Genomic DNA, 27,952 nt, shown 5'->3' with positions numbered 1-27,952 from the left:
GAGGGGCGCGCCCCGCCCCCGCCGGGCTTGAGTGTCGGATGTGTTTGCGGCCCGTGCCGCTCGCGCCTCGGCGCTCGCTCCTGCCCCGCGCCCCTAACCCCGCGGGGCGCCGTGGACCAACATGGGCCTGGAAGAAGAGCTGCTGAGGATCGCCAAAAAGCTGGAGAAGATGGTGGCCCGCAAGAAGACGGTGAGGCTGCAGTCTGCACCGCAGCCCCCCGGGCCACGGAGGCGCGCCTCGGCCGGCGGCGGGCGGGCTTGGTGGGCGTGCCGGCCGTGTGCCCGAAGGAAGCGCGCGGGACCCAGGACCCGAGGCGGCCGGCCGGTCGCCAAGCCGGGAGTCCCCCCGACCTACCCGCGGGGCATTTAGGGTGGGCATGTGCGTGGCCAGGTCTGGAGGGGATCACGCAGGCTCCCCCAGGCGCGGCTGGTGCAGCTCAGTGTGGACGGGTCCGGTGCGCTCGTGGTGAGGAGAAAGAGACACGAACCCTGGGAAGAAGGACTTTGGGAGTCCCGGGGCTCGGGGTGTGAGCAGGGCCCGGGAGCTGGAGGCACCACGGCGGGAGCTGGAGGGACAAACTCTGGGTTGACTCGGAAAAGGTCGGAGAAACTCGGGCTGAGAAGGGGGCGTCTGCACCCCCCGGGGAGTGGGCTGCTAGACCCGGGCGGAGGGCCGTGGCTGGGGTGCCAGGAGCTTGTTTGCAACTTTCTCCTTGGCCGCGGGACGGAGCCCTGGCTAGCGGGGGTGAACAGGTGCGGGCGGGGGAAGAAAAGGATGAGGCCTGGGCTGCCCCAGCGGGGAGGGGGAAACGGGGGGGGGGGGGAGGTGCGCGAAGGGGAAAAGAACCGTGCTGGGATGAGGGTCCGCAGCCCCGTGAGAGGGTCCCGAGTTCTCGGACCCGGCAGCGCAGGAGGAGAGCCAGAAGGAGAGTTAATGTTTGATCTACCTAGCGATCTTTGCCTCTGGGCTGGCTTGTGCCAATTCTGGAGGGCGTGGACTGAAAGGCAGAACACCGACAGACGCGGTGGCCAAGGCCCTTCATGCTAACGTGCCGTGGGTCCTTTTCAGCTCTCGCATAGTTTCTAGCATTGCCTTGCACCGGGACCAGCGTTGCTAGTAACATCCCAGAAAAGTTGGAAATGCTGGGGTCTTCGGAGAGGTTTCAGACCCAGGAAATCCTGCAGTAGTTGCTGGGTAGCAAGGAGAGATGTGATGGTTGCTGGTACAACGGTTGAGAGCCCAGGTTTCCTCGTCTGTAAGATTGCCTCGTCTGATTGCCTGGGGGAAGAGCGTCTCTGGGGCTGAGGAGCGAGACAGGTGTGCAAAGCCGGTGGCAGGTCTGAGGCTGGTCAGTGAGATGAGCGAGGCTTGCTTTTGCGTGGCTGGAGGGGGTGTAGAAAGATGCCTCACACCTGCGAGGCTTCAGGGCTTCCCTCAGCTCCCAGCTTCCACCGAGTTGCCCTGGGCTTCCCTCAAAGTCACGGGACAGTCCCGCAGCTGGAGAGGGCAGAGCCCAGGTAAGAAGCAGGGGAACTCGCTGGTAATTCGGGTAGACAGGTGTTGTCTGAGCCTAACCCCTTGGTCACCCCAGACTTGGGCCAGTAAAGAAAGCCTGGGTGAGAAGGATTAGGGGCTGGGAGGAACCTCAGGAGGCTCGGGGAAGACGGCCAGGTTGGAAAGGTTAAGGAGCCTGCTATGGCTCCCCTCTCAGTCCTTTTACAGCCCTCCACCAGCTAGTCCACGCTCCTTCTTTGAACCTCAGTTTCCTCTTCTGTGAAACGGGAAGAGGAAACGGCGACTCTTGGGGATGGGGAGTCCCAAGGAAGAAGCAGGGCGGTCTCCAGGAAAGCGGCACCTTTGGCCACAGACAGGCTCCTTCCAGGGCAGAGCTGGTGTAGAGTCGACTGTCTGGAGTCTGCGCCTGAACTCCGGCAGGGTTTGGGTAGGCACAGAGCTCTGCTGGCCTTCTGCCTGGGGAAGGCGGGCCTGCACCGAGTGAAAGTGGGCCCGCCCAGGGTTGGTGAGTCCAAGAAGGCATACTTCCTGCAGTAAGGCAGATCCTCCACGTTGCAGCTTGGGGCTGGAGTTTGTTTATTCAGTGAATTGGGGCTGCGTCAGACACTCTGAACACACACCAGCTAAACAGCTTGCAGAGACGAACACACATCAGCTGTCACGGCTGTTCGTGCATGAGAGGACGCATCAACAGAGCCATACAAATGCTACCTAGCGAGCACCTCCAACTTGACTTCATGAGATGTGCTACTGACCCTAACAGGACAGGCATGATTCACACACACACACACGCACGTGCAGTACTCTGACAGTTTGCATTAACGCAAAGAGATACCCCAAAAGTTGACAACACGGCTTCACTGGGGAACACAGAGAGCCTCTTTGATACCTTCAGACATCATCACACAGAGCCAGACAGACACAGGGGGCTCTCGGGCTGCCTCCTCATTGCTCCATGGCTGCACCAGAGAGGCTGTTAGCCATGCAGTGAGAGATGCAAGATTGGCATACAGCTTTATGAGCCCACCTGAAAACACCGGCTCATGGGTGTTACTCTACAGTGTGACCCGGTTATCCGGAAACCTGTACTCAGTGGTGAACTGCAAATGATTTCATGCTGACTGGAGTTTTCAGGAAAACCCAGTTCAGGAACAGCAGGCTGGCAGTTTGAGATTCATCACTGAGTGTTTATACCCAGAAACTAGCAAACGCTGTAAGTCGGGTTTTCTCCTTGAGAACTGTCTGTCAGTATGTGCCAACTAGTATGTGACTCCACACACGTGTGTCGGTATTCCGTGTCTGCGTACATATTGGCAGATCTGTGTCTGGATATGGTATGTGATGCTCCAAGCCCAGTGTTTGTCCCAGACCGACTCTTCACAAAGTTTCTTGGTTTCCTCGTCTGCGAAATGGGCTTGTCACCCTGTAGAAGTGGTATAGTGAAAGGACCCACTTCCCAGGGGCCTTCTGAGAGGAGGGTGTTTTGTGTCTTTGATTTTGAGACAGGGTCTTATACACAGCATGCCTGCCTCAAACTGGAACTGGAGTGACCTCCGTGCCTCCCAAGAGCTGAGATTCTGGTTGTGAACTAGCACCCTGGGTTTGTACAGTGCTGGGACAGGCCATCTAAGCCTTGTGTGTGATAAGGCAAACACTCTCCTTCCCATCTCCTCATGAGAAGTCAGTGCAGGTCAGGGGTCAGGGCTTAGAAGTATCCCTGGTACATAGGAAGCCTTTCATTAACATCATGGCTTCATGCCTCCAAGTTCGTGTGCACCCACACCTGGTCCGAAGGCCATTCTGGAAACACAGTGAGCCTCGGTGCTAAGGGAGGCTAAGGGCTACCAGAGGGCAGGCTCACAGGATGTGGTCCAGGTCCTGGCAAGGGGAGGCTGGTAGCTGGAACCAGGCGAGGGACATACTGGACATAGTGCATGTTCCACAGGGGGGAAAAAAAATCTCAAGATAGCCAGGGTTGGCTTCTAGACACTAAACTTGATCTTAGCCAAAACTCTGAGGTGACAGGGCTGGCTACTAGGAGGCAGGTACCAAGAAGGAGAAGGCTAAAATGGGATGAAGGTGTGTTTAGGACCTGGCAGACTGACTTTCAACTCTAGGCTTCCTTCTTCCTCTCTTCATCCTGCTTTCTACTTCATTTGTTCTTTGGGTTTTTTTGTCTTTATTTATTTATTTGTTTTCAAAACAGGGTTTATTTGCGTAGCCTTGGCTGTCCTGGACTCAATTTGTAGACCAGGCTGGTCTTGAACTTGGAGAGTACTGCCTCTGCCTCCCTGAATGCTGGGATTACAGGTGTGTACCACCGTGCCTGGCTATATTTATTTTTATTCTGCGTGTATGAGAATTTTGCCCGAATAGGTGTATGTCTCTCCACCATATGCCTGGTACCTGAGGAGACCAGAGGAGAATGTTCCATCCCCAGGAACTGGAGTTACAGATGGTTGTGAACCACCATGTTTGTGCTGGGAACTGAGTTCTATTTATTTATTTATTTATTTATTTATTTATTTATTTATTTAGGTTTTTTTGGGGACAGGGTTTCTCTGTGCGGCCCTGGCTGTCCTGGAACTGCACTACAGTCTAGGCACTGTACAAGGAGCTTCTTTTAATTATAAGTTAATTGTAAATGTTTGTAGCGGTCCTACCTTGAATCCACCCACTGGAGTCTTACTATGCCATTAGATAAGCAGATTGGCATGACAGAAAACTACCCAGTAACAAAAAGGAACTGTTGACCTGAAGCAGACTGAGCCGTCTGGATGGATCTCAGAAACAGTAAGCTGGGAAAACAAAAAAGATGCTGTACTGTGCCTTTTATATAAAATACTTAAAATGACCCGGCATGGTGCCACAAGCCTTTAGTCTCAGCATTTGTGAGGCTGATGCAGGAGGCCCACAAGTTCAAGGCCAACTTGAGCTACATATTGAGACCCTATTTAAAAAAAAAAAAAAAAAAAAAAAAACAAGAATAGAATCTAGTGACGCACAGCTTTAATCTCAGCACTTGGGAGGCAAAGCCAGGTGGATCTCTGTGAGTTAGAGACCAGCGTGGTCTACGATGCAAGTTCCAGGACATCCAGGGCTACATAGAGAGACCCTGTCTCAAACAAACAAACAAACAAACAAACACAAAATCAAAGGTGGGGAGGTAAGTCAGTTAGTAAAGTGTTTGATATAAAAGCAGGAGTTCAAGCCCCAGTCCCATGTAAAGGGAGGCATGCATTACAAAGAACCCAAGGAAATCTCTGAACAGACAACCACGTTTGTTCTTGGTGTCACATGATGATGGTTTCATGAGATTAGATGTGTCAAAACTCAGAGGCAGATCAGGGAGATGGGTTAGTGCACAAAGACACTTACTGCCAAGCCTGGTGACCTGAGTTTGCTCTCAGGTGAGAACCAGCTCCAGCAAGTGACCTCCACATACACACCTTGGCAGGAACATCTCTTCCCCCCACAAGGTAAATATGTTGGAAAAAATATTTTTAAAGCACCAATTTAGGAGCCAGAAGGTGGTGGCACACACCTTCAATCCCAGCGCTCAGTAAGCAGAGGCAGGGGGATCTCTGAGTTTGAGGCCAGCCTGGTCCACAGAGCAAGTTCCAGGACAGCCAGGACTACACAGAGAAACCCACCCTGTCCCGAAAAATCAAAAATAGAGTCAAAGCTGGAGAGACAGCCCAGTGGTTAAAATGCAGACTGCCTTCAGGGGACCAGAGTTTAGTTTCCAGCACCCACTGAGCAGCTCACAGCTAGCTAACTGTAATACCAGCTGTAGGGCCTGTGACCTCCTGCATTCACACGCCCACACAGAGACACATAGGTAAGTCACACACATAAATTAAAACGTACCCACGGGGCTGGAGGATGGCTCAGTGGCTAAGAGCACCGCCTGCTCTTACAGAAGACCCCAGTTCAGTTCCCAGAGCCCACATCAGGGCTCACAACCATCTGTAACTCCAGTTCCAGGGAGGCCCAGTGCCCTCTTCTGACCTTCACAGGTACCCAGCATGCAGGTGGTGCTCATGCATGCATATAGACAAAACATACATTTAAAATAAATTAGAAGGGGCCAGATGCAGTGGCACACATCTTTAATCCCAGCCCTTAGGAGGCAGAGGCAGGTGGATCTCTGTGAGTTCAAGGCCAGCCAGCCTGGTCTACAAAGCGAGGCGAGGGCAGCCAGGGCTACACAGAGAAACCCTGTCTCAAAAAACATAATTAATTAATATGTTTAAATTATGCATATGCACACACGTAATTAGCCGTGCAAGTCTGAAGACTGGGCTTCGGTCCCTAGCACCCATCAGCTGAAGGCCTGTACTCTCCACATGTGCCGCAGGTGGAGACAGAGGGTCCCCACCCCAAGCTGATTGGCTCGGAGTAGCCAGATAGACAAGCTCTGAGATCAGTTGAAAGACCTTGTTCAATATATAAGGGGGAGGGGCAGGAGAGATGGCTCAGTAGTTCAGAGCACTGATTGCTCTTCTAGAGGTCCTGAGTTCAATTCCCAGCACTCACATGGTAGCTCACAACCATCTATACTGGGATCTGACACCCTCTTCTGTCTGATGTTCTTTTCTGTCATGTAGGCATATATGCAAATAGGGTGCTCATATACATGAATAAATAAATCTTTAAAAAATAGATAAGGTGGAGAGTGCTAGAGAAAGACAGATATCAACCTCTGGCTTTCACACACATGTGCACGTACAGCTAAACGCATGTGAACAAACATACAAACACCATAGTGAAATATGTGTGAGGTGGAAAAAAAAGACTCATACAATTGTACGCTATAACACGTGTGGCTTACTGCATTGTCAGTTATACCTCGATAACGCTGATCTAAAAGCCGGAGAGAGCCAGGTTGCCAACCATGAGCCTATATAATCCCAGCTGCTTGGGAGGTTTGCAGTGGGAAGATCCAAGAGTTCCAAGCTAGCCTGGGCAACATAGTGAGACCCCTCCCCCATCAAACCAAAGAAGCAAAAGTCCTTAGTCCTCCCCCACGGACACAGTTGGGGAGGGATAAGGGATGCCAGAGAGGAAAGGAGGTAGGGAAGCTTCAGGTAGTGTCTGCATTTCCAGGCAGACACAGACATGCTGGGCAGAAAGAATCTCAGGGAAAGGCTGGTGGGAGGTGGTGGGAAGTGATGGGAGGGGCAGCTAGCCAACTGAGGGGGGGGCACACAGAACCTTCCCCTTCTCTCTGCTTCTGTGTGCCCACATCTGTCCTTGGCCCACACATCCATCCACCTGTTCTCCCCAGAGCTCACAGCAATCAGAGAGAGGCCCGGGGCAACACCCATGTCTTAGTGTTCTTCTTGTGACTTCCCACAGGAAGGGGCCCTGGACCTTCTGAAGAAGCTGAATGGTTGTCAGATGTCGATCCAGCTGCTGCAGGTGTGTGTGCTGGGGGGGCTCTGGAAGCAGTGCCCCTGTGGGAGGGAAAGGCCCTGTGGAGGTCTCCGAGGGGTGGGGGGTTGCTAGGGCTGAGATGCTGGAGTCGAGGGAGCATCCCTCGAGGGTAGGTTCTTTCCCAGGCTCAGGGGTCAGGATCCTTGGGTTTAAGGAGAAGGTGCTTTCTTTGAATCTTTCAAAGCCAAATGCCCGTGGGATCCAATTGGCCTATGACCTTTTTGAGATTTCCCACCTCACCCAAACTTTACCAGAGACTTCTCGCCCCCAAAAGACAAGCATAGATTGGAGATGTGGCAGCCAGCGGTGGGCCTAGGTCGACTTTTCTCAAAGCATCTAGTAGGGTCCTAACTACAGCCAACACCCACCGCTACTCCAGCTTTATCAGTATAGGGGGTGGCAGGTCAGGGCCAGGTTCTAAGATAGATGACTGACGGATCAAGGTAATGCCCTCTGCTGGAAGCCAGGGCAAAGGTCCTGGAGAGGTCTAGGTTGGAGAGAAGTGATGGCTGAGCGAGAGCTGCTCTCTTCAGTAAGAGTGGACAGTCCTATGGGTCAGCAGCTGGTTTTGTGGGTAGGCTGCCAGTCCTATGGGTCAGCGGACAGTCCTGTGGGTCAGCTGCCAGGCCTGTAGGTCAGCAGCCAGTCCAGTAGGACAGTGGCTGGTCCTTTTGGTCAATGGCTGGTCCTATGGGTCAGCCGCCAGTTCTGTGGGTCAGTGGCCGGTCCTGTTGGTCAGTAGCCAGTCCTTAGGTCAGTGGCCAGTCCTGTGGGTCAGTGGTCAGTCCTGTGGGTTAGATCCCTTAATCCTTTCCTCACAGACCACCAGGATTGGAGTCGCCGTTAATGGAGTTCGCAAACACTGCTCAGACAAGGAGGTGGTGTCTTTGGCCAAAGTTCTCATTAAAAACTGGAAGAGGCTGCTGGGTGAGACGGGGCAAGACTGATGGGAGACGGGGCTCCCTCCCAACATATGGGAGAGGCCAGGCTGGCTGATAGGCTCAGCTTATATCATTGAGTTATTTAATAAATGGTACACGGCCCCTGGACCGTGGAATTCCCAGTGTTGTGTGTATGGGTATAAGTAGCACTTGACTTTTCTTGTATGTGTCTGTATGCTTCTGTTTGTGTGCATGTGTGTGCACATTGCCTGACTCTGCATAGATGGGTGTACTGCTGTGTTCGTGTTCCTGTGTGAGTTGCGCATGTTACATATGCATCCCTGTGTACCCATGTATTTATGTGAGAACATTCCTGCATACGTGCATATGTGTATAGGCATGCACATGTGTGTGCATATGTATCTGTGTGTGCATTCCTGTGTTCATGTGTGTGGTGGGGACGCATGCAGCTGCTCCCCTGTCCTGGCCCTTTATTCCCCAAGGATGAAAGTCACACAGGGCCGTGCTGAGAAGGCTGAGTGAGGGGACGATGCCTTTTGTTTCCAGACTCCCCTGGAACCACCAAAGGAGAGAGAGAAGACAGAGAAAAAGCAAAGAAGAAAGAAAAGGGGCTCGGTTGTTCAGACTGGAAGCCAGAAGCAGGTCTTTCTCCACCAAAGAAGAAAGGAACGGAAGAGCCCAAAAACAGGTACTTCTTTCCTGGGCTGGAGAGCAGGAGGTGGGGGAGGCATGCTTTTCATAGCCTCTGCCAGCAGCTGTTGAGAGGATTTCCGGAAGATACACCGCTCCCGAGGAGGTGGATGTGAGGGTCTTCTCCAGTGCCCACCCTGGGGACTTTGGCCCAGTCTTACTGACTCACATGGCACTTGGCGTCACAGAGACAGGCGAAGGGATGGGAAGCATGACAGACATGAAGCCCTGGCATCGCTCACCCTTCAGACACTCACAGGAGACAGGCACGGTGGCACATGGCTGTAAACACAGCACTCAAGTGGTAGGAGCAGGAGATCCTGGGTTTGTGGCCAGGCAAGGCAACATAGCAAGCCCACGGCCTCAAAAAACAAGCAGGGTTCTCATAGGAGACTGCACAGCTATTCTCTGACCCCTCAGATACAAACAAAGAAGACCACAGTGGGAGAGAACCCCTGTTTTGAGGATCCCCATGTCCCCAGCATTGCACCAGCCCCATAAGCAAAGCCTTGGTGTCCAACAAGAGCAGTCACCGCTGACAAGAGCACTTTTTGAGGGAGCCGGAGAGATGGCTCAGTGGTTAAGAGCACTGACTGCTCTTCAAGAGGACCTGGGTTCAGTTCCCAGCACCCACATGGCAGCTCACAACTGTCTGTCATTCCAAAGTCTGACACCCTGACACAGATATAGATGCAGGCAAAATACCAATGCCCATTTGCACTGGCCGTGATGTTGCCTGGTAACACACATTCCTACCTTGGTCAGGTCTGCAGAGCTGGCAGGGCTAGTTGAGAAGGGGAAGTCATTGATTCAGTATCTACTCAGCATTTGTGTCAAGCCACCAGGAAGCAGAGGATCCTGGGAGTAAGGACTTTGCAGATCCCACAGTTATTCTGTGGGAGTGGGACTGGGTCTTTGCCTCTGCAGAGAGCAGCAGAGGCGTGGTGGTCTCGACTCCACGCCGTTCCCGTTGCCCACCTCAGCCGGGTATTCTCGAAAGCCTGTGTGTCGTGGGTAGGACACAGACGCCACGTTTATTATGGCCCATTAAAGACTTCAGCAGATATATGGATGAGCCTTCGGGGAAGCTGAGGCAGTAGAGTACCTTGAGAGCAGTTGGAGATCAGCCTGAGTGATGCACGGAGCCCCCATTTCAAAAGAAAATTTTTCAAAAAGTGACTAAACCTTCCTTCATCCCTGTAACTGGGAAATGTCCTAACTTCTTGGGGTTTGTATTTGGCCACCCGGTAATTAATAGGTTTGTGGTAGATTTTTTTTTTTGTCAGACTGAAGACACATACCTTCAGAATCTGTCAAATGCCTCAGTGCACAAACTTAAAAAAAAAATGTGTGTGCACAGGTGTGGAGGTCGGGGGACAACCTGCAGGGGTCAATTCTGTCCTACCATATAAGGTCAGTGTATTCACCTCAGGGCGTCAGGCTTGACATCTCCCTCTCCTTCCCTCTTTCTCTCCCCTCCCCTTTTCCATCTCCCACCTCCCCTCTGCTCTCTTCCCTGTCCCTCATCAGCTCTCTTCACGGTCCTGGGGCTGGAACCCAGGGCCTTACTCATGCTAGGCAAGCGCCTTTATCACTGCGGTCCAGCCCAGTCCTCCCGCAATGCTGCTTTTGTGTAACTCCCAAGGAGGGCTGTGGCCCAATAAATACAGTAGGAAGTAAGTTATGCAGTATTGGAGAAGATGGGAGCTTTGGAATTAGGAGAATCATGAGACGAGACTGGAACGCAGCTTTCAAGCGGGAATTGTATAAAAGCAATGAAAGGAAACAGTGCCTTAGAGACCACAAGAAGTTGCTCAGTGCATCTTGGAAAGCAAAGAATTTTTTTTTTTTTTAAACCTCTCACCTAACAGCACGGTGGTTACAGGATTGGGTGGATTTTCAGTCTTTTTTTTCCTCTTGGACATTGTTCTCTTATAAGACTTTTGGGACAGAGCACACATCTGCTCTTGTCCCTTGCTTTTTACACTTGTCACTTGAACTCAGCTCTTCTGCCTCCCAAGTCTGTGTGCATCTCCCAGGCTCCTAAGTAGCCTGCAGGGGAGGCTGAAGGCCATCACAGCCTCTCCAGCTCCAGATAAAAGTACCAGGGCTGGGACCCCGCTGGCCAAAGCCTGCCTGATAGCACGGAGGGGACCTGTGAGCGCTGTCAAGAGAGTGATTAGTCACTACAGGGTAGCATGACGGCAGCATGTCTATAGACATCTGTTTCCTCCCTTGGCTTCCTCTGTCAGGTGGGGGTAAGTGAGAGGGTACCTCGGGATCTCCTTTTCCCTGGCAGCTGCGGCCCAGGCAGGCCCCCTCCTTCCTCTGCCCAGGAGGCCTGGCTCCAGGGTTTCCTCTCTCAGGGAGCAGTGTGGCTGCCGGCCTGCGAGACAGCATCATCTCCAGTCTTGTGTCTTTCAGGAGAGACTCCGTAGAGTCCAGGTCATCCATCACCTCGTCTCCGAAAAGGCCGTCAGTGGAAAGGTAAAGGAAAGGGTCTTGTTCATCAGGGATGGGGGGGGTATCTCTGCCGCTACCTCCAAATGCTGGGACCTTCAGGTGGGACTGCTGAAAAGCCACCGTCACTCCATCAAGAGTACCATCCCCAAGTCGAGTGGCGCTTGATAAGGACAGCCAGTGATTACAAACAAACCAAAAAACAATGGTATTTGGGAGGCTGGGGGATTCCTGTGAACCCAAGGCCAGCCTAGGCTGTATAAGAGGTAAGGGAGCTGCTTATGCAGGTGTTGGGAGTCACATGTAGTCAAGGGTGTGTGAGGGCAACCTGACAGAGCCAAGGAACAGTGACAGAATCTGCAGAAGCGGTGTGAGGGAGGTAGCAGAAACAGAAAGAGTTCAGGTCTTCTGAGCGGGGTGTGATGACAACGCGCTTGGGAGGCAGAGGCAGAGGCAGGTGGATCACCACTTTAAGGCCTAGATCTAGAAATGTATTTGAGCTGCAGAGGTAGGTGGATTGTTTGTAAGTTTGAGCTGATCTACAACAGAGTTCCAGGACAGCCAGGGCTACACAGAGAAACCCTGTCTCAGAAAAAAAAAAAAAAAAAGAGAGAGAGAGAGAGAATCATTAGTGTTTGGCTGGCATTTTAGGCTAGAAGCCTGAATGAGGGCAACAGAGTGTGGGTAAAGGAATGAATGGAAATTGGGGTTGAAGAAGGGAGGAGGTCAAAGGTCAGAGCAGCATATCTGAGGGAGAGCGCAAGTTGCCTTGTGGTGGATGGGGAGAAATGGAGAGGATCTAGGAGCCATACTGAATCCCAGGCTGGCTTGCCTGGACACCAAGGGATTGTGGGAGAATGTGTCAGTCAGACGCTGCACTTCTTTGAAGCCTGCTTTCAGTAAGATTGCACTTGGAAAGAGTAAGAGCGCAAAAATTTGTTCATTTAAAGCTTTGTGAAGACTTGCTGGGATTGCAGGTATATGACCTATGACCAGCTCTGTTTAGGCTCATTTATTCATTCATTCGTCCATTCATTGGTTAATTCATTCATCTTTTCAGCAAACCACAGCTGCTAGGCATGTCTTTGCAAACCCACCATTCCCCAGATCTGGAGGACACAGTCACACCCTGAGTGACTGATGCAGCGTGCAGCTAACTAGACAACCCGACTACCAGAAGGGGTGACGCTACCCAGCCCTAAGCAGTGGTTGCCTTATGAAAGCGCACGTGCGATTAGCCTTTCAGGGTTTGTGATTGTTTGTTAGTGAGATGGGGTCTCACTGTGTAGCTGGGGTCTGTGTAGGGATGTGTACCCCCAGAATTTTACCTGGCTGACCTTAAGCTTTTGGGCCCAAGCAGTCTTATTGCCTTAGCTTCCCAAGTAACTGAGTATTCAGAGTTGTCAGCGTGCTTGGCTGTCATCTTTCAGATTTTTATTTATTATTTGTGTGTGGGGGCGTGCATTTGTGTGTGTGTGCATGTGTATGCGTATGTGTTGTGTGATGTGTGGATGCATGTGATGGGGTCAGAGGACAACTTTGTGGATCTGGTTCTCTCTTTCCATCCTTATGTGGATTCTGAGGATCAAACTCAGGGCACCAGGCAGATGTGGCCATCTCTCTGGCCTCAATCTTCCGGTATTAAAGTTATTTCTACATTGATTGATTGTGTGTGTGTGTGTGTGTGTGTGGCCAAAGGACACCTTATAGGATTGGTTCTTTCCTTCCACGATGTGGGTTCGGGGTGGAATTCTGGTTGTCATGTTTGGTGGCAAGCACCCTTCATCGCTGAGCCGGCTCACCAACCCTCGGTCTTCCGGTTGTATGCGTTTTATTGGTTGTTGTTTAATTTATGTGTATGTGTGTTTACTTCCATACACACGCTGGAGCTCAGAGGCCAGGAAAGGGTGTTGGATCTCCTGGACCCAGAGTTCCCGGTGGTTTGTGAGCCACGCTGGTGAGGGAACTGAGGTCCTCTGAAAGAGCAGTTAACGTGCTCAGTTGCGGAGCTCATCTCTCCCAGTGTTCCAGCGTTGGTTTTGTTTGTTTTGTTTTGTTTTTGAGACAGGGTTTCTCTGTGTAGCCTTGGCTATCTGGGACTCACTTTGTAGACCAGGTGTCCTCGAATTCACAGAGTGCTGGGATCAAAGGTGTGAACCACCATGCCTGGCCAGTGTCCCAGTTTTTAAGGAAAGCTAGATATTAATATTTCTTCATGTTAAATTCACAATTGTAAATACTGGCCACTCGTGTAGATTTTTCTAAGATACAACAGAACACATAGTGTGTCCCACCAGGGTACAGCCTGTAAGGCCAGGCAAGGATCGAACTCAGGACCTCTGAGTCAGAGGTCACATGCTAAAATGCTAGCTTGGGTTCCTTAGATCCATAGCTTGGATTCAGTGCAGCAGCTATACCGTGAGGTAGGAACACAGGAACAATGTCAAGAATGCCTCACCCAAGAGAGAGATCTGAGCTGGGAGTTGGAAAGCAGGGCAGAAGTGTGTCAATAGGAGTGAGCAGCTGTTGTGGGAGAGAGAGACACACCCGCTTGAGGGCCTCCAAGGTGGCGGAGGAGAAAGGCGTGCACATCAGTCGCCTGTCTTCCAGGCTTTGGCTGGGCAGCTACTGCCTCGTGCAGTAACTGAATTGTCCTCGAGGTGGCGCTCAAGAGCAGCGAGCAGAGCCCCCAAGGGCCTCTGCCGAGCCCTAGGGAAGCTGACTGACAAACCTCGGAGCAGAAGGAAGGCGCTGAAAACCGCGCCTAACTCCCGAGCCTCCTTAACGAGCCCTTTCTGGAGTTTGGTAGCTCCTCACGGTATGAGTGTGACTGCCTGAAACAACCCGGTCCAGTCAGGAAACCCAGGCAGCCAGCTCCTAGGCAAGCTGGAAGACACAGAGCCGGCTCCTACCAGGAAGGAGGGGAAAGTGCTCCAACAAGCGGCACTTAAGCAAGGACGCTCTGGAAAAGTCAGTTCCAGACACGGCGAAATGTGTTGGGGGAACTGGAAGGACAGACAGCCCTTTCCTGTCTCACGGGACGTTGGATGGATGACTTTGAATAACTTGGTTTCACTCACTGAGATCTGCTCTATTGATCTATAGGGCGGGAAGGATTTTGACTTCCCAAGGTCATGGTGAGACTCAGATGGCAGGATGGACGGCTTGGCCTTGCTCCCAACCCACACGCCGCAAATGCAGAGCGTGGGAAAGTAACGTTCATATTCAGTATAAGTGACCTGATGCGTTTTGCTGCCAGTTTCTTAGGTCCTTTTAGTCATTCCAACAGACAAGATGGAGGCTACTCTTGTGTTTTGTTTTTCGAGACAGGGTTTCTCTGTGTAGCCTTGGCTGTCCTGGACTCACTCTGTAGACCAGACTGGCCTCCAGCTCACCGAGATCCACCTGCCTCTGCCTCCCTGAGTGCTGGGATCACAGGTGTGCGCCACCTTGCCTGAGGGATGGATGCTACTCATTCATTCCTATTTTACATGTGAGAAAACTGAAAACTACCCAAGGCCATAGTGGGTGTACCAGGCTTTGGGGTTTGCCTTGGAAGCCCAGATGTGTGGGTTGGTGTATGAGTGAAGGGGAGAGTGTGTGTGAGGTGGAGGAGGGGAGGCACACATGGAGGCCTGAGGGAAACTTTGGGGAACTGGTTTTCTCTTTCCTCCGTGTGGGCTCTAAGTCTTGAAATCAAGTCATCAGGCTTCGTAGCAGCTACCTTCACCTGCCTGGCTATGAAAGCCTGGTTTCTTTAGGGACTGGGGTATGAGGCTAGCCTTCATTCTGTAGCCCAGGCTGGATCTCCTGGCCCTCTTGCCTCAGTCTCTTGAGCACTGGAATCACAGGCATGTGTTACTGCACATAGCTCCCAAGCTTGCGTAGACGTTCCAAACATGATAACTGTCGTTGCTGTCAACTCCAAAGCCCTGTGCTGTGGGCTTCCTCCACACGTTCCTTGGTGAGCCCTGGACCTCAGGTGTGCCAGGGCCACACATATCAGCAAGGACTCCTTTCCACTGAGGAATGGGAGAGTGAGCCCTCTTGCAAGCCCAGGAAATAGGAATACTGATTTTCAGAAAGGACGTGCCTCCTTCCGGGTGAGCCCCGTCTGTACTCCCCGGTCCTTCACCCAGCATGCATTCAACAGCAGGTTAGCGAGCTCTTGCTATGGAGTGAATGGGCCACACCATCTCTAATCACAGACTTGGGTAAGTGCTGTGCAGTAGGAGAGCAGGGTGGAGGCAGTCGGCCTTAGCTAAGGTGATGGAGCACATCTCCCTGAGGATGTGGCCTTTGAGCTGAGACATGACTGACAGGCAGGAGGGACCTCTGCTTTTAACCCTGGGAAATGCCAGCTACTCAGTCAGTCCTGCTCTCCAACAAAACTTCTCAGGCTTGGTAGGGCTCACCTTTTATCCCAACACTCGGGAGGTTGAGGCAGGCAGATCTCGGAGTTTGAGGCCAGCCTGGTTTATAGAGTGAATTCCAGTATAGCCAAGGCTACACAGGGAAACAAACAAAACAAAACAAAAAAACCCAAATAACCCCCCTCTCCAAAAGAAAAGAAAGACAGAATAAGAGACAGCTCAGCAAATGTAAGTGCCATCTACAGCATCCATGAGAAGAAGCTGGACATGGCGACCTATGTACATGCTTGCAATCCCAGTTCTGGGAAGGTCGAGTCAGGAGGGTCCCTGAGGCTCCCTGGCTGGTCAGCCTAGCCTGCAGGGTCCCAGCAAGAGACTCTTATCTCCACACACTGCACACACACATGCACACAAATACCAAACACAAAATCAATCACTCTATCCTGCTGGGGACATGGTTCAGTTCTTAGCATGCTGGCCTGGCATACCCAAAGCCTGGGTTCACTCCCCAGCCCCTCATAAACCAGGCAAGGATGCACAACTATAGTCTTAGCAGTTAGGAGGCGGGGGCAGGAGGATCAGAAGTTCAGTGCTTTCCTCAGCTACGTAGTGAGTTTGAGGCCAGCCTGGACTATGAGATTTTTTTTTTTCATCTAGTCATTGGAGTAAACGGGTCACTATAGACAATGCTTCTATTGTCAGTATGTCTAGATAGGCCCTGGGTCATTCCAGGTGGAACTCAGTGATGGGATTTTCTAAGCTTATTTTTTTGTTCATAAATAGGATGATGGGAGTGTTGACCACCAGGGACTCCTATGAGAATTAAACTAGAAAATGTTCCAGGAGTGCGAGGCACAACTCTGGAGCCCAGTAAGAACCAGGCCTCTTAGATGGTTGTAGATAAATACTACTCAATAGACTCTGAGCTCCAGGAGGGAGAAAGATAATCCTGCTTGGGTGCTTATTGTTCACACAGTTTTTGGATAGTAGGGACCTGATGATGGATGGATGGATGGATGGATGTGTGGATGGATAAATGTATACAGTACCTAATAAATTCTGGATGAATGATATAAATTTATATGTAAGGGTGCATTTACCACAGTATAGAAAAGCTAGAGCCTAACCATTAAGTGTTTCTCATTCTGAAACAAGCAGAGCACAGTGGTTGGCAGGAAGCCTGGGTACCACAGGCTCAAATGCTTGCACTTGAGTTCTTATAGGTTCCCAGATATGTGACAGGAGTCAGGGTCATATATTTTAGCCCACTTTTTTTTTTTAATGAGGATTAAATGAGATGATCCTCGTCGAGAATCTAAAGTAGCACCTGCCTCAGAGGGCTGCTTTGAGAATGAGAGGAGAGCACCCATATTCATGGAAGCATCTAGAATGTTACTCTCCAAAAATGGTTTGTTTGCCTCATGTCAACCTGTCCATGACTGTCTGTCATCCTCAGATCCAACAGCAGCAGATCCAAAGCGGAAACTCCCAAGACCCCCAGCAGCCCCTCAACTCCCACATTCGCCCCCTCTGTCTGTCTCTTGGCCCCCTGCTATCTCACGGGGGACTCTGTCCGGGACAAGTGTGTGGAGATGCTGTCAGCAGCCCTGAAGGCAGAAGGTGAGGGCTTGGGCTGGGGGAAGGAGGAAGCAGCAGGGGAGAGGCTGTTGGTGTATTTGTTTGAGGCAGAACTCCAGTAGGGGGTACAGGAATACCAGGGGTACAGGCATCCCTGGCAAAGTCAAGCAGGGCTGATGTCTGTTTCCCCTTCTCTTCTAGACGATTTCAAGGACTATGGAGTCAACTGTGACAAGCTGGCCTCCGAAATAGAAGACCATATCCTCATGTCACGTGGGGCTGGGGTGCCTAGCTTGTCTGGTTGGCAGAGCTGTGGGAGCAGCTCTGGAGACAGCTCGCTGCCCTGCCCTTGAACCGGGGCCCCTGAGCACAACTGACACTATTAGGCCTTGCCCAGTCCATCAGTGGGTTCCCTGGGTTCATCCGATTGCAGGTGAGGCACCAGAAGCTCAGAGAGGCGCTGTCACCTGGCAAAGCTCCTGCAGCTAAATGTAGCTGGAGTCTGAACCCTGAAAGTGTGACTTCAGAATTGGCGGGTGGGGTGCTCAGCTGCTGGGCCAGACAGACCATGCCATACAGCTGGTCAAGCCATTGCCTCCCAGACCTTGAGTGAACAGAGAACAGTGTGCCTCATCCTCAGCATTGCCCTCCCTCCTCTGATGGGCACAGCTCCCCAGTTGCACTCTGTGATGCCACTGAGCAGGCACCTGACCCTTCTTGACTCTCTTAGTGCTCCCTGCTGTCCCTGTGGGACATGCTGGTGTTCTTGTATAGACAAGGAAACTAAAGCTGGGAGTGCCAGGGCATCAGAGCTGGACCGGAAGCCTCAGTATGCTGTTTTATGTATTAAAAAAAAAAAAAAAAAAGAGGAGATTTTAAGAATAGAACCTCCTAGGGAAGGCAGAGGCAGGTGGATCTTGGTGAGTTTGTGGCCAGCCTGGTCTATAAAGGGAGTCCAGGACAGCCAAGGCTACACAGAGAAACCCTGTCTTGAAAAACAAAACAAAACAAAACAGAATCTCACTATGTAGCCCTGGCTTGCCAAAACTCTCTCTCTAGGTAGACCAGGTTAACCTCAGACTTACAGAGATCTGTCTGCCTTGGCCTCCAGAGGCTAATAGTAAAGGCATACACCAAACTGTCCGGCAGCTCTATATACTTATACTCTCTATATACTTTACTCATTTCACTGCCTGATTTTTGTTTGTTTTGTTTTTCAAGACAGGGTTTCTCTGTGTAGCCTTGGCTGTCCTGGAACTCACTCTGCAGACCAGGCTGGCCTTGAACTTGGAAATATGCCAGCCTCTGCCCCCTCGAGTGCTGGGATCAAAGGTGAGCACCACCACGGCCCAGATATTTTCACACTGTTATTGTACAGATGACATTAAAACAAAAATGGGCCCAGAGCCACAGCGCCACCTCCTTTCTACCAGTTCCTGACAGTCAGCTGCTCCGCTCTGGGCATTGCTCTCTCTCAGCTGTGCTTTTTCCCAGCAGTGGCTCAGGAGACCAAGAAAATAAGGTTGATCTCCCCAGTCCTGCTCCGTGTCTGGAGGGGAGGATCTAAGCTACTGGGCCATGGAACTGTGGTCCATGGCCAGGGGTGACTTCCTGCCTTTGAGTGGACAGAGCATTGCCGTAGAGGAATCCTGACTTGCAGCCTTGGCCCCCTTGGCCCCACTAGGAATCTGCCCTCTGCCCTTGAGCAAGGATCTGACCCTTTCTAAAAAGAAAAAAAAATTTTTTTTTTTTGAGAAAGGGTTTCTGTGCGTGTAGCCTTGGCTTGTAGACCAGGCTGGCCTTGAACTCACAGCAATCCTTCGGCCTTTGCCTCTTTGAGTGCTGGGATTAAAGGTACGCACCCCCACAACTGGCATAAATTTTTCTTTTCTTTTTTTTTTTTTTTTTTGTTTTGTTGTTGTCCTCTCTCTTTTTCACCTGAGCCCTTTCTAAGCCTTGGCTTTTCTCATCCACTTGCAGGAGAAGTAACTGGCCAGTCATTCCCAGAGTGGGTCCCTGTGATGAAGGGTTGTGCCTAAGAGGGGGGGAGATTTCTGAGCAGACTCCTTGGGGAGAGGCTGGGATGTAGCTGGTTTGGGAGAATGCTTACTTGTGATTCCAGCACTTCGGTGATGGAGCCTAAAGATTCAGAAGTTTAAGCTCATCCTCAGCTACACAGAGAACTCCAGGCTATGCTAGGCTACAAGAGACCATATCTCAAAAGAAATTGGTGGTGGAGGGGAGAGCAGGACTGCCCCTGGATTTTGTTGTTTTGTTTTTGTTGGTTTTTTTTGGTTTTTCTGAGACAGAGTCTCTGTAGCCCCGGCTGTTCTGGAACTTGCTGTATAGACCAGGCTGGCCTCAAACTCACAAAGATCCACCTGCCTCTGTCCTGAGTGCTGGGATTGAAGGTGTGTGCCACCATGCTAAGCTTTCAGTGGCGTCATGGTTTGGTTTGGTTTTGGTTTTGGTTTTTCTTTTTTTTTTTTTTTTTTTTTTAAAGATTTATTTATTTATTACTTATGCAATGTGTGTTAGCATGTACACCTGCACGCCAGAAGAGGGAACCAGATTTCATGTTTAGATGGTTGTGAGCCACCATGTGGTTGCTGGGAATTGAACTCAGGACCTTTGGGAAGAGCAATCAGTGCTCTTATCCTCTGAGCCATCTCTCCAGCACCCGGTTTTGGTTTTTCGAGACTGGATTTTTCTGTGTAACCCTGGCTGTCCTGTAGCTTGCTCTGTAGCGGAGTCTGGCCTTGAACTCATAAAGATCCACCTGCCTCTGCCTCCTGAGTGCTGGGATCAAAGGTGTTCGCCACCCCCATGCTCAGGTGCCAATGGTTCACTTTTGCACTTACTTCTCCGAGCCTGAAACGTACCTTGACCTTTCCTTTGACAGCTGGTCTTCAGCTCTGGGGTCCCTTCACACTGATGTCACCCTCACCATTCTCATCGTAGCCCTCCTGAGTGCAGAGCACTTGACATATTCCATGCCCTATACTGGTTCCTTGTACACGGATGTCTCCTAACCGTCCTGGTTTGTTTTGTTGTTTTGTTTTTGTCTGTGTTGTTGTTTAAAATAAGGGAACTGGGGCTGGAGAGATGGCTCAGTGGTTAAGGACACTGACTGCTTTTCTAGAAGACCCGGGTTCAAATCCCAGCACCCACATGGCAGCTCACAACTGTAACTCCAAGATCTGACACTCTCACATAGACAATGCAGGCAAAACACCAATTCACATAAAATAAAGGTAAATAAATGGAGAAGGAGAAGAAGAAGGGAACCGAAGCACAGAAGTCATGTGACTCACCTGAGGTCACGTGAGAGACTCAGACAAACCAGCATGCCTATTCCAATCCCCCGATGCCACGGTGCTTGCTGCAGTCTGGCCTCTTCTTGGAGGCTGTTCCTGTCTCTGATACTTGGCCGATCTCAATGCCCAAACCAGATGCCCTTTAAGCAGAGGCTACAGAGATGACTCCTGACCCCTGTAGCAGGCTCCCAAACCCCGAGCTCCTCCAAGGATGCAAGGTGGCCCTTAACCTAGCTACATATCTATCAGGAACTCAAGAGCACGGACATGAAGTACCGGAACCGTGTGCGCAGCCGCATCAGCAACCTGAAGGACCCCAGGAACCCAGGCCTGAGGCGGAACGTGCTCAGTGGGGCCATTTCCCCAGAGCTCATCGCCAAGATGACAGCAGAGGTGAGGAGGACTGCAGGGTCTTGGTGTAGTGAGGGAAGGAGGGCTGTTGAGGAGCAAGGGGGAGAACCTGGGGCAACCTGGCAGTGCACAGGGTCTGTCAGGGGAGGCCAGACAGAGCCCTGCCGGCGTCCTTGGGGACGTGATCTAGCTCTTTCAACGGACAGAGCCTTCCTCTCACAAGTTCAAATATATTAAGGACCATAATCGTGGACAGATGGGTATTTGACCAGTTATTTCAAACCCCACCTTTGGCACATCCTTGGGTGTGATTTGCTTTCAGAGCTACTGGGGGACTCCCTGTCAGTCCTCAAATGCTGCAGAAATGAAGAGACCCAGAGAAGGGGATTAAGCCCCTCAAGACTGGGTGGGATTCATAGGGTTTTTATTTTTGTTGTTTGTTTGTTTGTTTTATGGTCCAGAGTAGAGGATTGTGTGCATGCCCTGCACATGGTTATACAGGATGAGCATCTGGGGTAAGTGTGTGTGTGTGTGTGTGTGTGTGTGTGTGTGATGCGGTGTGTGGTACATCCGATCTACAGAGTGTGTGTGGTGTGTGTGAGAGATGCGTGGGTAAGACGTTTGGTGTGTGTGTGTGGCACGGACAGCTTTGTGTGCTGTAGGTGCTGTGTGGAACGTTTGTGTGTTGAGCTATGATGTGCATGATGTGCAGTTACCATGAGGAGGGCGTGCCACAAGTAGGTAGTGTGCCATGAATGTGAGCGTGCGGTTAGCGAGTGTGAGTGTCGGCATATGCGTGCGCACAGGGATGCGCACTCCTGAGGCAGGAGCGTGCTTTCCTCAGGCACCCCGGACAACAGCCCCAGGGTTGGGATAACCAGGAACCTGGCTCCCGTGTACCAACCGGGTATCAGAATTGTCACTTGGCTCGTTTTCCCTTTGCTTGTTTGTGGAGGGCGCACCCAGGCCACAGGGCATGTGTGGCGGTCAGGGGACAACTTGCAGGAGTCAGATCTGTCCTTCTAGCTCGTGGACGCCACAGACCAAAGCCAGGCCCTGCTGCCACCGTTCCTTCTTATGCCATCTTGCTGCCCACTGTGCTCCATTTAAAAGGCCTGGGTTTTGTAGTAGTGGTTCATTTGTTTGGAGTTAGGGCCTCCCTATGTAGTTCTGGCTGGCCTAGAATTTACCATGTAGACCAGGCTGGTCTTGAACTCACAGATATCCACCTGCCTCTGCCTCCCATGTCCTGGGATTACAGGCACATGACTGAGGTTCAGTTTACCTTCTTTCTGTTTTTCCTGTTGGAACGGAGTCAGGATTTTGAACCCAGGACCTTACCAACTCAGACATATCCCCTTGCTGGCCTGACTTTGTAAATGACAACACTGTGCAGAGGTAGAAATTGCAACTTAGCTTTGCAGTGTCTTAGCCAGTCCAGGTTGCTATGGTAACAAAACAAAACACCTGTACACCCAGCCCTGGGAAGGTGGAAGCAGGAGTATTGGGAGTTCAAGGCCAGCCTGGGCGACATAGCAAGCTCAAGGACAGCCTGTGATATGTGAGACTCTGTCTCAAATGAACAAATAATGACAATAGCAAAATAATGATCAGCTGAAACAGATCTCCCTTCACCTGAGCCTAGGTTACACTCTGATCCGCAAACCCACTCTAACTGCTGCTGCCTTCATACATGTCTGTCCTCTGGCAGAGGCTTGAGGGGGTTAGGTGGACAGGGGTCAGATAGGAAAGGGAAGGGACTGGATGATGCTGCCTCTCCAGCAGGAGCGTGGTCTGGGTGCTGCTCGGACAGCTGTGTGAGGTTTGTATCCACAGTGAGTACTCAGACCTGAGAGCCTGGTTCCTGTGGGCATCTCCCGGGGGGTGTAGCCCCCAGGTCATGGTTCCCACAAGCAGACAGAGCTAGTGAGCATTCAGAGCTGGAGCAAGTACTGGGTTAAAGCCCAGAGTGGGAGGCTACGGGACACGGGGGAGCAGCAGCCAGATCAGCTGCTGGGCGAGTGAGTCAGGCCAAGGCCTGGCAGGCAGGAGGAGTCCTGAAGGAATGATCCCACAGTACTAATTCCAGCGATGAGCGCCTGCTGCTGTCCTGCGCACACCCAGCCGACCTTGACCCCGCAAAAACTCCCAGGTTGGGCCTTCCAGCCAGGATGGAGAGGAGACTCCCCCAGAACAGCCCTTTCCCAAGTCAGGGGCCACTAGGAGGAGGGTCCAACCTCTCCTTTAGCTCTATGTTCTTGACCCAGTTAGGTACCACCTCCTCAGCTCAGACTCTAGAAACCTGGCAAAGGGCGGAGTCTCCCCTTCTTCCCCACCCCATCCCCATCGGACTCATCTCTCTCCAGGAAATGGCCAGTGACGAGCTGAGGGAGTTGAGGAATGCCATGACTCAAGAGGCCATCCGTGAGCACCAGATGGCCAAGACAGGCGGCACCACCACCGACCTCTTGCGCTGTAACAAGTGCAAGAAAAAAAACTGCACTTATAACCAGGTGGGCAGGAGTGGGCCAGGGCGGGAGGGGGGGAGGGGTCCCAGCAGGGGGAACAGAGAGCTGCCCAGGGCGGTTCTGAGAGGAACCAGACTTGAGCACTCCAGGCCACTGGGTGAAGGGCAAGCCAGGAGACGCCACCACCTTGTGGCTTCAGGGAGTGGAATCAGCTACTGTGTATTCATGGGGCAGGGCCAGTGTGTCCTGTCTTGAAGTGAGAGCCAACGCTAGGGCCCCCAGCCTGTGCCACATTGTCCTCCATGCACACTGCTGGGCACAGACTTCAGGAGAGTCACGAGCCTTGGAAGGAAGCATAGCAAGGTGAAACCCAGCTCCTCATTAAAAGCCCAGGGGAAACTGAGGCTCAAATGGGATGACTTGATAGCTTAGGTCAAGGTGTCCAGGCAGGCTAGTAGCAGGAAGGCTTTGAACTAAGAGCCAAACCTTTCTTTTCTTTTTCTCTTACTTGGCTATTTTGAGATAGGGCCTTGAATTTAATTTGAAGCTAAGGTGGCCCTGGAATTTCTGATCCTCTGGCCTCAGTGCTGGGATCTTTTGTGTGGGTCCCAACCTTTCTGAGCAAGTCCAGTGAGCTTGTTCAGTGATGACTAAGGGGTTCCTGAGGATGAAGGTACCCAGGAACCATAGCAGACTGTGTGTGTTGGGGGGGAAAACTTTCCTAGGCCCCAAGGTTGCCCTATTGCTAGGTTCTATCTCTGGAGTACCAATATCTTGAATTCTAACTCATATTTAGTGATTCTAGAACTCTCTTCATTTCTCATATTTGCTCAGCAAGCAAGGCTCATCAGGAGTAGCCAGGCTGGTCGCATATCTCTGTAATTCCATCACTGGCAAGCATGAGTGAGACGGAAGGACACGAGGATGGGGGTGGGGGGGTTGGTAAAGCCATTCCGGGACACATGGGAAAACCTTCCTGAAAGAGAAAAAATAAATATCAATGCCAGCCTAGAGATTTGAACCTGCTTCGGAAGACGGCGAGAGCCACGGCGGCCCTAGAGCGGGGCGTGACCTCACGAATGATTCTTTTCTCCGTTAGGTGCAGACACGCAGTGCGGACGAGCCCATGACCACCTTTGTCTTATGCAATGAATGTGGAAACCGCTGGAAGGTCCGTATGCGCTTTCTTTCTCCCTCCCCATCGTCCACAGGCGCCGCCCTGCATGAGGAATAGTATGTCTGCAGACAGGAAGAGGGTCCCATGCTAGCCGGCAGGCAGCTTGCCAGCCTGCAGAGTCGGCCCGGCAGCAGCTGGGGTGGGTGGCAGCTCAGAGTTTATTCTAGTGTGGGCAAGGCCCATGGCTGACTGCGGATGGGGTTGGCTTCCGGGGGACCACCGAGGGAGGAAAAACAAGAGCACTGAGCATTTCCACCAGGCCTCTGCAAAGTGTTTTTACAGAAGCCATGAGCCCTTGACCTGGCCGCATGGGGATAAGACGGAGTAGTTTTCCGCCACGGAGGACAGGCAGGATCCTCTCTGGGCACTGCTTGCGGGTATAGCTCGGTACTAGAGCATGTTGTGATGTGTATGAAGCCCTGAGTTTGACCTCCAGTAAAACACACAGATACACACACACATACACAATTATAAAAGTGTAATCTGAGAAGAACACGGAAAAGATACTGTATGAAATGGGCTTAAACATATTACTGCAGCCTAGCACAGATCAGCGTTCAGTAGTGATGGTTGCTGTGGAAAAGGCCATACTGTGTGCTCCTATGTGTAGGTTAGAAAGGCAGGACCCAAGAGAGATTGCAGCTTGTCTTCTTTTTTCTTTCTTTTTTTTTTTTTTTTTTTTAAGATAGGGTTTCTCTGTGGCCCTGGCTGTCCTGGAACTCAGAGATCTGCCTCCCCAGTGCTGGGATCAAAGGCATGTACCACCATCTCCCGGCTCCGTTTTGTCTTCTGACAGCATTTTTTGTTAACGTCCACTTCCGTGTGGCAGAGCTAAAATCCAGCCAAGCAGTCTGTGACAATCACAGTATTTTTGTTGCTGTTTTGAGACAGAGTCTCTCTATGCAGCCCTGGCTGTTCTCACACAGACCAGGCTGGCCCCAAACTGGATCTGCCTGCCTCTCCTTTCTGAGAGCTGGGATGAAAAGCAGCATATGCCGCCACCACATCTGGCTGAATCCACCTTCCTGTCTGAGAGTCCGAGAGACCTCTTACACTTTTGCCTTTTGGTTTTTATAGTTCTGCTGACTGAACCACCCACCAGGATGGCAGTGGACAAGGGGAGGAAGAACAAGCAGGAAGCACAGACCATGTGACCCGGAGCAAAAATAAAAACTCAAATGAAGGAAAAAGCTGAGCCCTGGATGAGGCTAGGGATTGCAGGAGGGGTGGGGTGGGGGAGGGTTCTTTTGCCAATTATAATTAGTCATGAAAAATGGTTGGCTTGTGGGGGAGCTTTTCTGGGGTGTCAGTCCTTATTGACAGACCTACACAGAATGCCAGCAACAGATTGGAGGGGTCTTGTCCCGACAGTGGACTGACAGAGCTTTTGAGTTTCTTCTGCCCTACTGAAAAATAGCAGATTGGGGCTGTGGGTATAGCGTAGGGTAGGGTATATGGCCCAGCCTGCCATCCCCACACAGAGTCGAGGGGAAGGAGGGAGAAATACAAACCCTGCATGGTGCTGTTCACTTGCGAGTCCAGTGGCTTGGGAGGCTGAAGAGAGTCACCCGATTCTGGGAGTTCAAAGTCAGCTTCCGCAACATAATGAAACCCTGTTCCTTATTTTCTTTATTTCGTTTCCATTTTATGATTGTATTGTTTATGTTTATTTGTTTTAGTTTTTTTGTTTTGTTTTGTTTTTGAGACAGGATTTCTCTGTGTAGCCTTGGCTGCCCTGGACTTGTTTTGTAGACCAGGCTGGCCTCAAACTCACAGGGATCCGCCTGCCTACCTCTGCCTCCGTGAGTGCTGGGATCACAGGTGTGCGCCAACCTGCCCGGCGATTTTCTTGTATTTTAAAAGATCTCATGTAACCTAGGGTGGATAGACTCTGTGCATAGTTGAGAACTTCTGATCCTCTCAACTCCACCTTCAAGACTTGGGATTATAGGCCTGTACCACCATGGCCGGCTGACACTGTGTGTGTGTATGTGTGTGTGTGTGTGTGTGTGTGTGTGTGTGTGTGTGAGCCTTGAACCCAGGGCTTCATGCTTGCTGGGAAAGCACTCTACCAGCTGAGCTATACCCTCAGCCCCAAACTCCATCTCTAAACAAAACAGAAAACGTCGGGGCTGGAGAGATGGCTTGGTGGTGAAGAGCACCTATCGTTCTTGCAGAGGACCCAGGTTCAGTTGCCGGCACCCACATACTGTCCCACAGCCGGAAGGGTGGCTGTGTGGTTTTGCTTCTGCAGATAGAAATCTACTCCCAAATGCTGCTATACCCTGTTGGCCGCTGTCTGGAAGGCCTCTGAGGCCTCTGGATAACTCGAGGCAGGAATAGATCTAGCATGCAGGCAAGATTACAGCAACGCCCATGACGTCTAGCCCCCTTGAGGGTCCTGAGCCCCAGAGCCTGCTCAGGCCTAGCATGTCCCAGCTCTCTGTAGTCTGAGCTTCCGAGAGCTATGTGGAACACAGTAACTTTGCTGAACTTCTCCCTTGCTGACATCAGCTTGCTCTCTATGCCGAGGAAAACTAGAAAGTTTTGGGGAAAGCTAGAAAGTTCTGGAAAAGTTTTTGTGCAGGTCTGATGAGCTGTGGCAGTTCTCTCACTGTTTGCCCCTGGCCGCCTCGCAGCCCCAGACTGAGCCTCCTAGGCTGTGTCCAACCATGATGAAGCACAGAAGGCTTCCTAGGAATTTGAACATGTCACCTTGCACCAGTTTCTTAACTAGAAACATGTGAGCAGCGAGCACCTGCCTCCTGGGGTGACTGCAGAGTTTCCATCTGTCCCAGTCACCCTCGAGGTGAAACTGCTGGGCAGTGAGAGTGGAGGAGCTGGTGCCATCTGGGCATCGTCCCTACAGAATGGGTGGTTGGCAAAATGTCGTGGTCCTCCACCAAAAGATGGAGCCTGTAGAGACTGGGTTCAGAAATCTGTGGCAGGGGGCTGGCAAGATGGCTCAGTGGAGAAGGGTACTTTCTGCCAAGCCAATAACCCAAATCTATTCCTTAAGATCCACAGAGAGAGTGGACTCCCACAGGTTGTCCTCTGATCTCCAGACACATGCCATGGGACAGGCACCTCCCCTAAATACATACATACAGATAATAATAAATGAAGAGAAAGGTTGGGGAGAGAAAGGCAGGCAGGCAGGCAGGCAAGCTTGCTTCAGCTTTTAACCCAGTAAAGTTTGGGGGTCCTGTGGAAAGGCTGGGTATCCTCTGTAGAGGATTTCACACCCACAGCTCCTAAAGACAGAACAGGACAGACCTCCATTGCGTCTTCCCTTTTGCCTAAGGGCAAATGTATATAATCCTCCACCCAAATGTTGAGAAACGAACAAAAATTAAAAGGCATGGCAGTGTCCACTCTCGGTCCAATGATGTTAGGGAAGGTTACTTCAGCATGCTTTGTTGTTGTTTTTTTAATTTGCTTTCAAGATAGGGTTTCTCTGTGTAGCCCTAGATGCCCTAGAACTCACTAAGTAGACCAGGCTGGCCTTGAACTCACAGAGATCCGCCAGCTTCTGCCTCCCATGTGCTGGGATCAAAGGCATGTGCCACCATGCCCAGTGTTTTTTAAATTTAACACTTTTTTCCACCTGTACATAGTGAACTGAAATGTATTTTTTAAAGGTAAAGAAAACTTTATAAAACAAATGTTCTAATCCCAGAA

At 51.3% G+C, this 27,952-nt stretch overlaps 1 protein-coding gene across 1 annotated transcript; it reads left to right on the top strand.

The window, feature by feature from the left end:
• On the top strand, nt 1–27,952 carry Tcea3 (transcription elongation factor A3). The gene is made up of 11 exons (XM_060379287.1): nt 1–190; nt 6,878–6,940; nt 7,777–7,882; nt 8,404–8,545; nt 10,972–11,034; nt 16,837–17,000; nt 17,160–17,221; nt 20,519–20,668; nt 22,993–23,139; nt 24,194–24,265; nt 25,349–27,952. Exons 1-11 carry the CDS (start codon nt 122–124, stop codon nt 25,355–25,357), a joined length of 1,047 nt encoding a protein of 348 aa, XP_060235270.1. The 5' UTR covers nt 1–121; the 3' UTR covers nt 25,358–27,952.

Source organism: Meriones unguiculatus, chromosome 3 (assembly GCF_030254825.1).
Source record: "Meriones unguiculatus strain TT.TT164.6M chromosome 3, Bangor_MerUng_6.1, whole genome shotgun sequence".
Lineage (NCBI taxonomy): Eukaryota > Metazoa > Chordata > Mammalia > Rodentia > Muridae > Meriones > Meriones unguiculatus.
The sequence above is the reverse complement of the archived record's forward strand: the minus strand, read 5'-3'. Positions and strand labels throughout refer to the sequence as shown.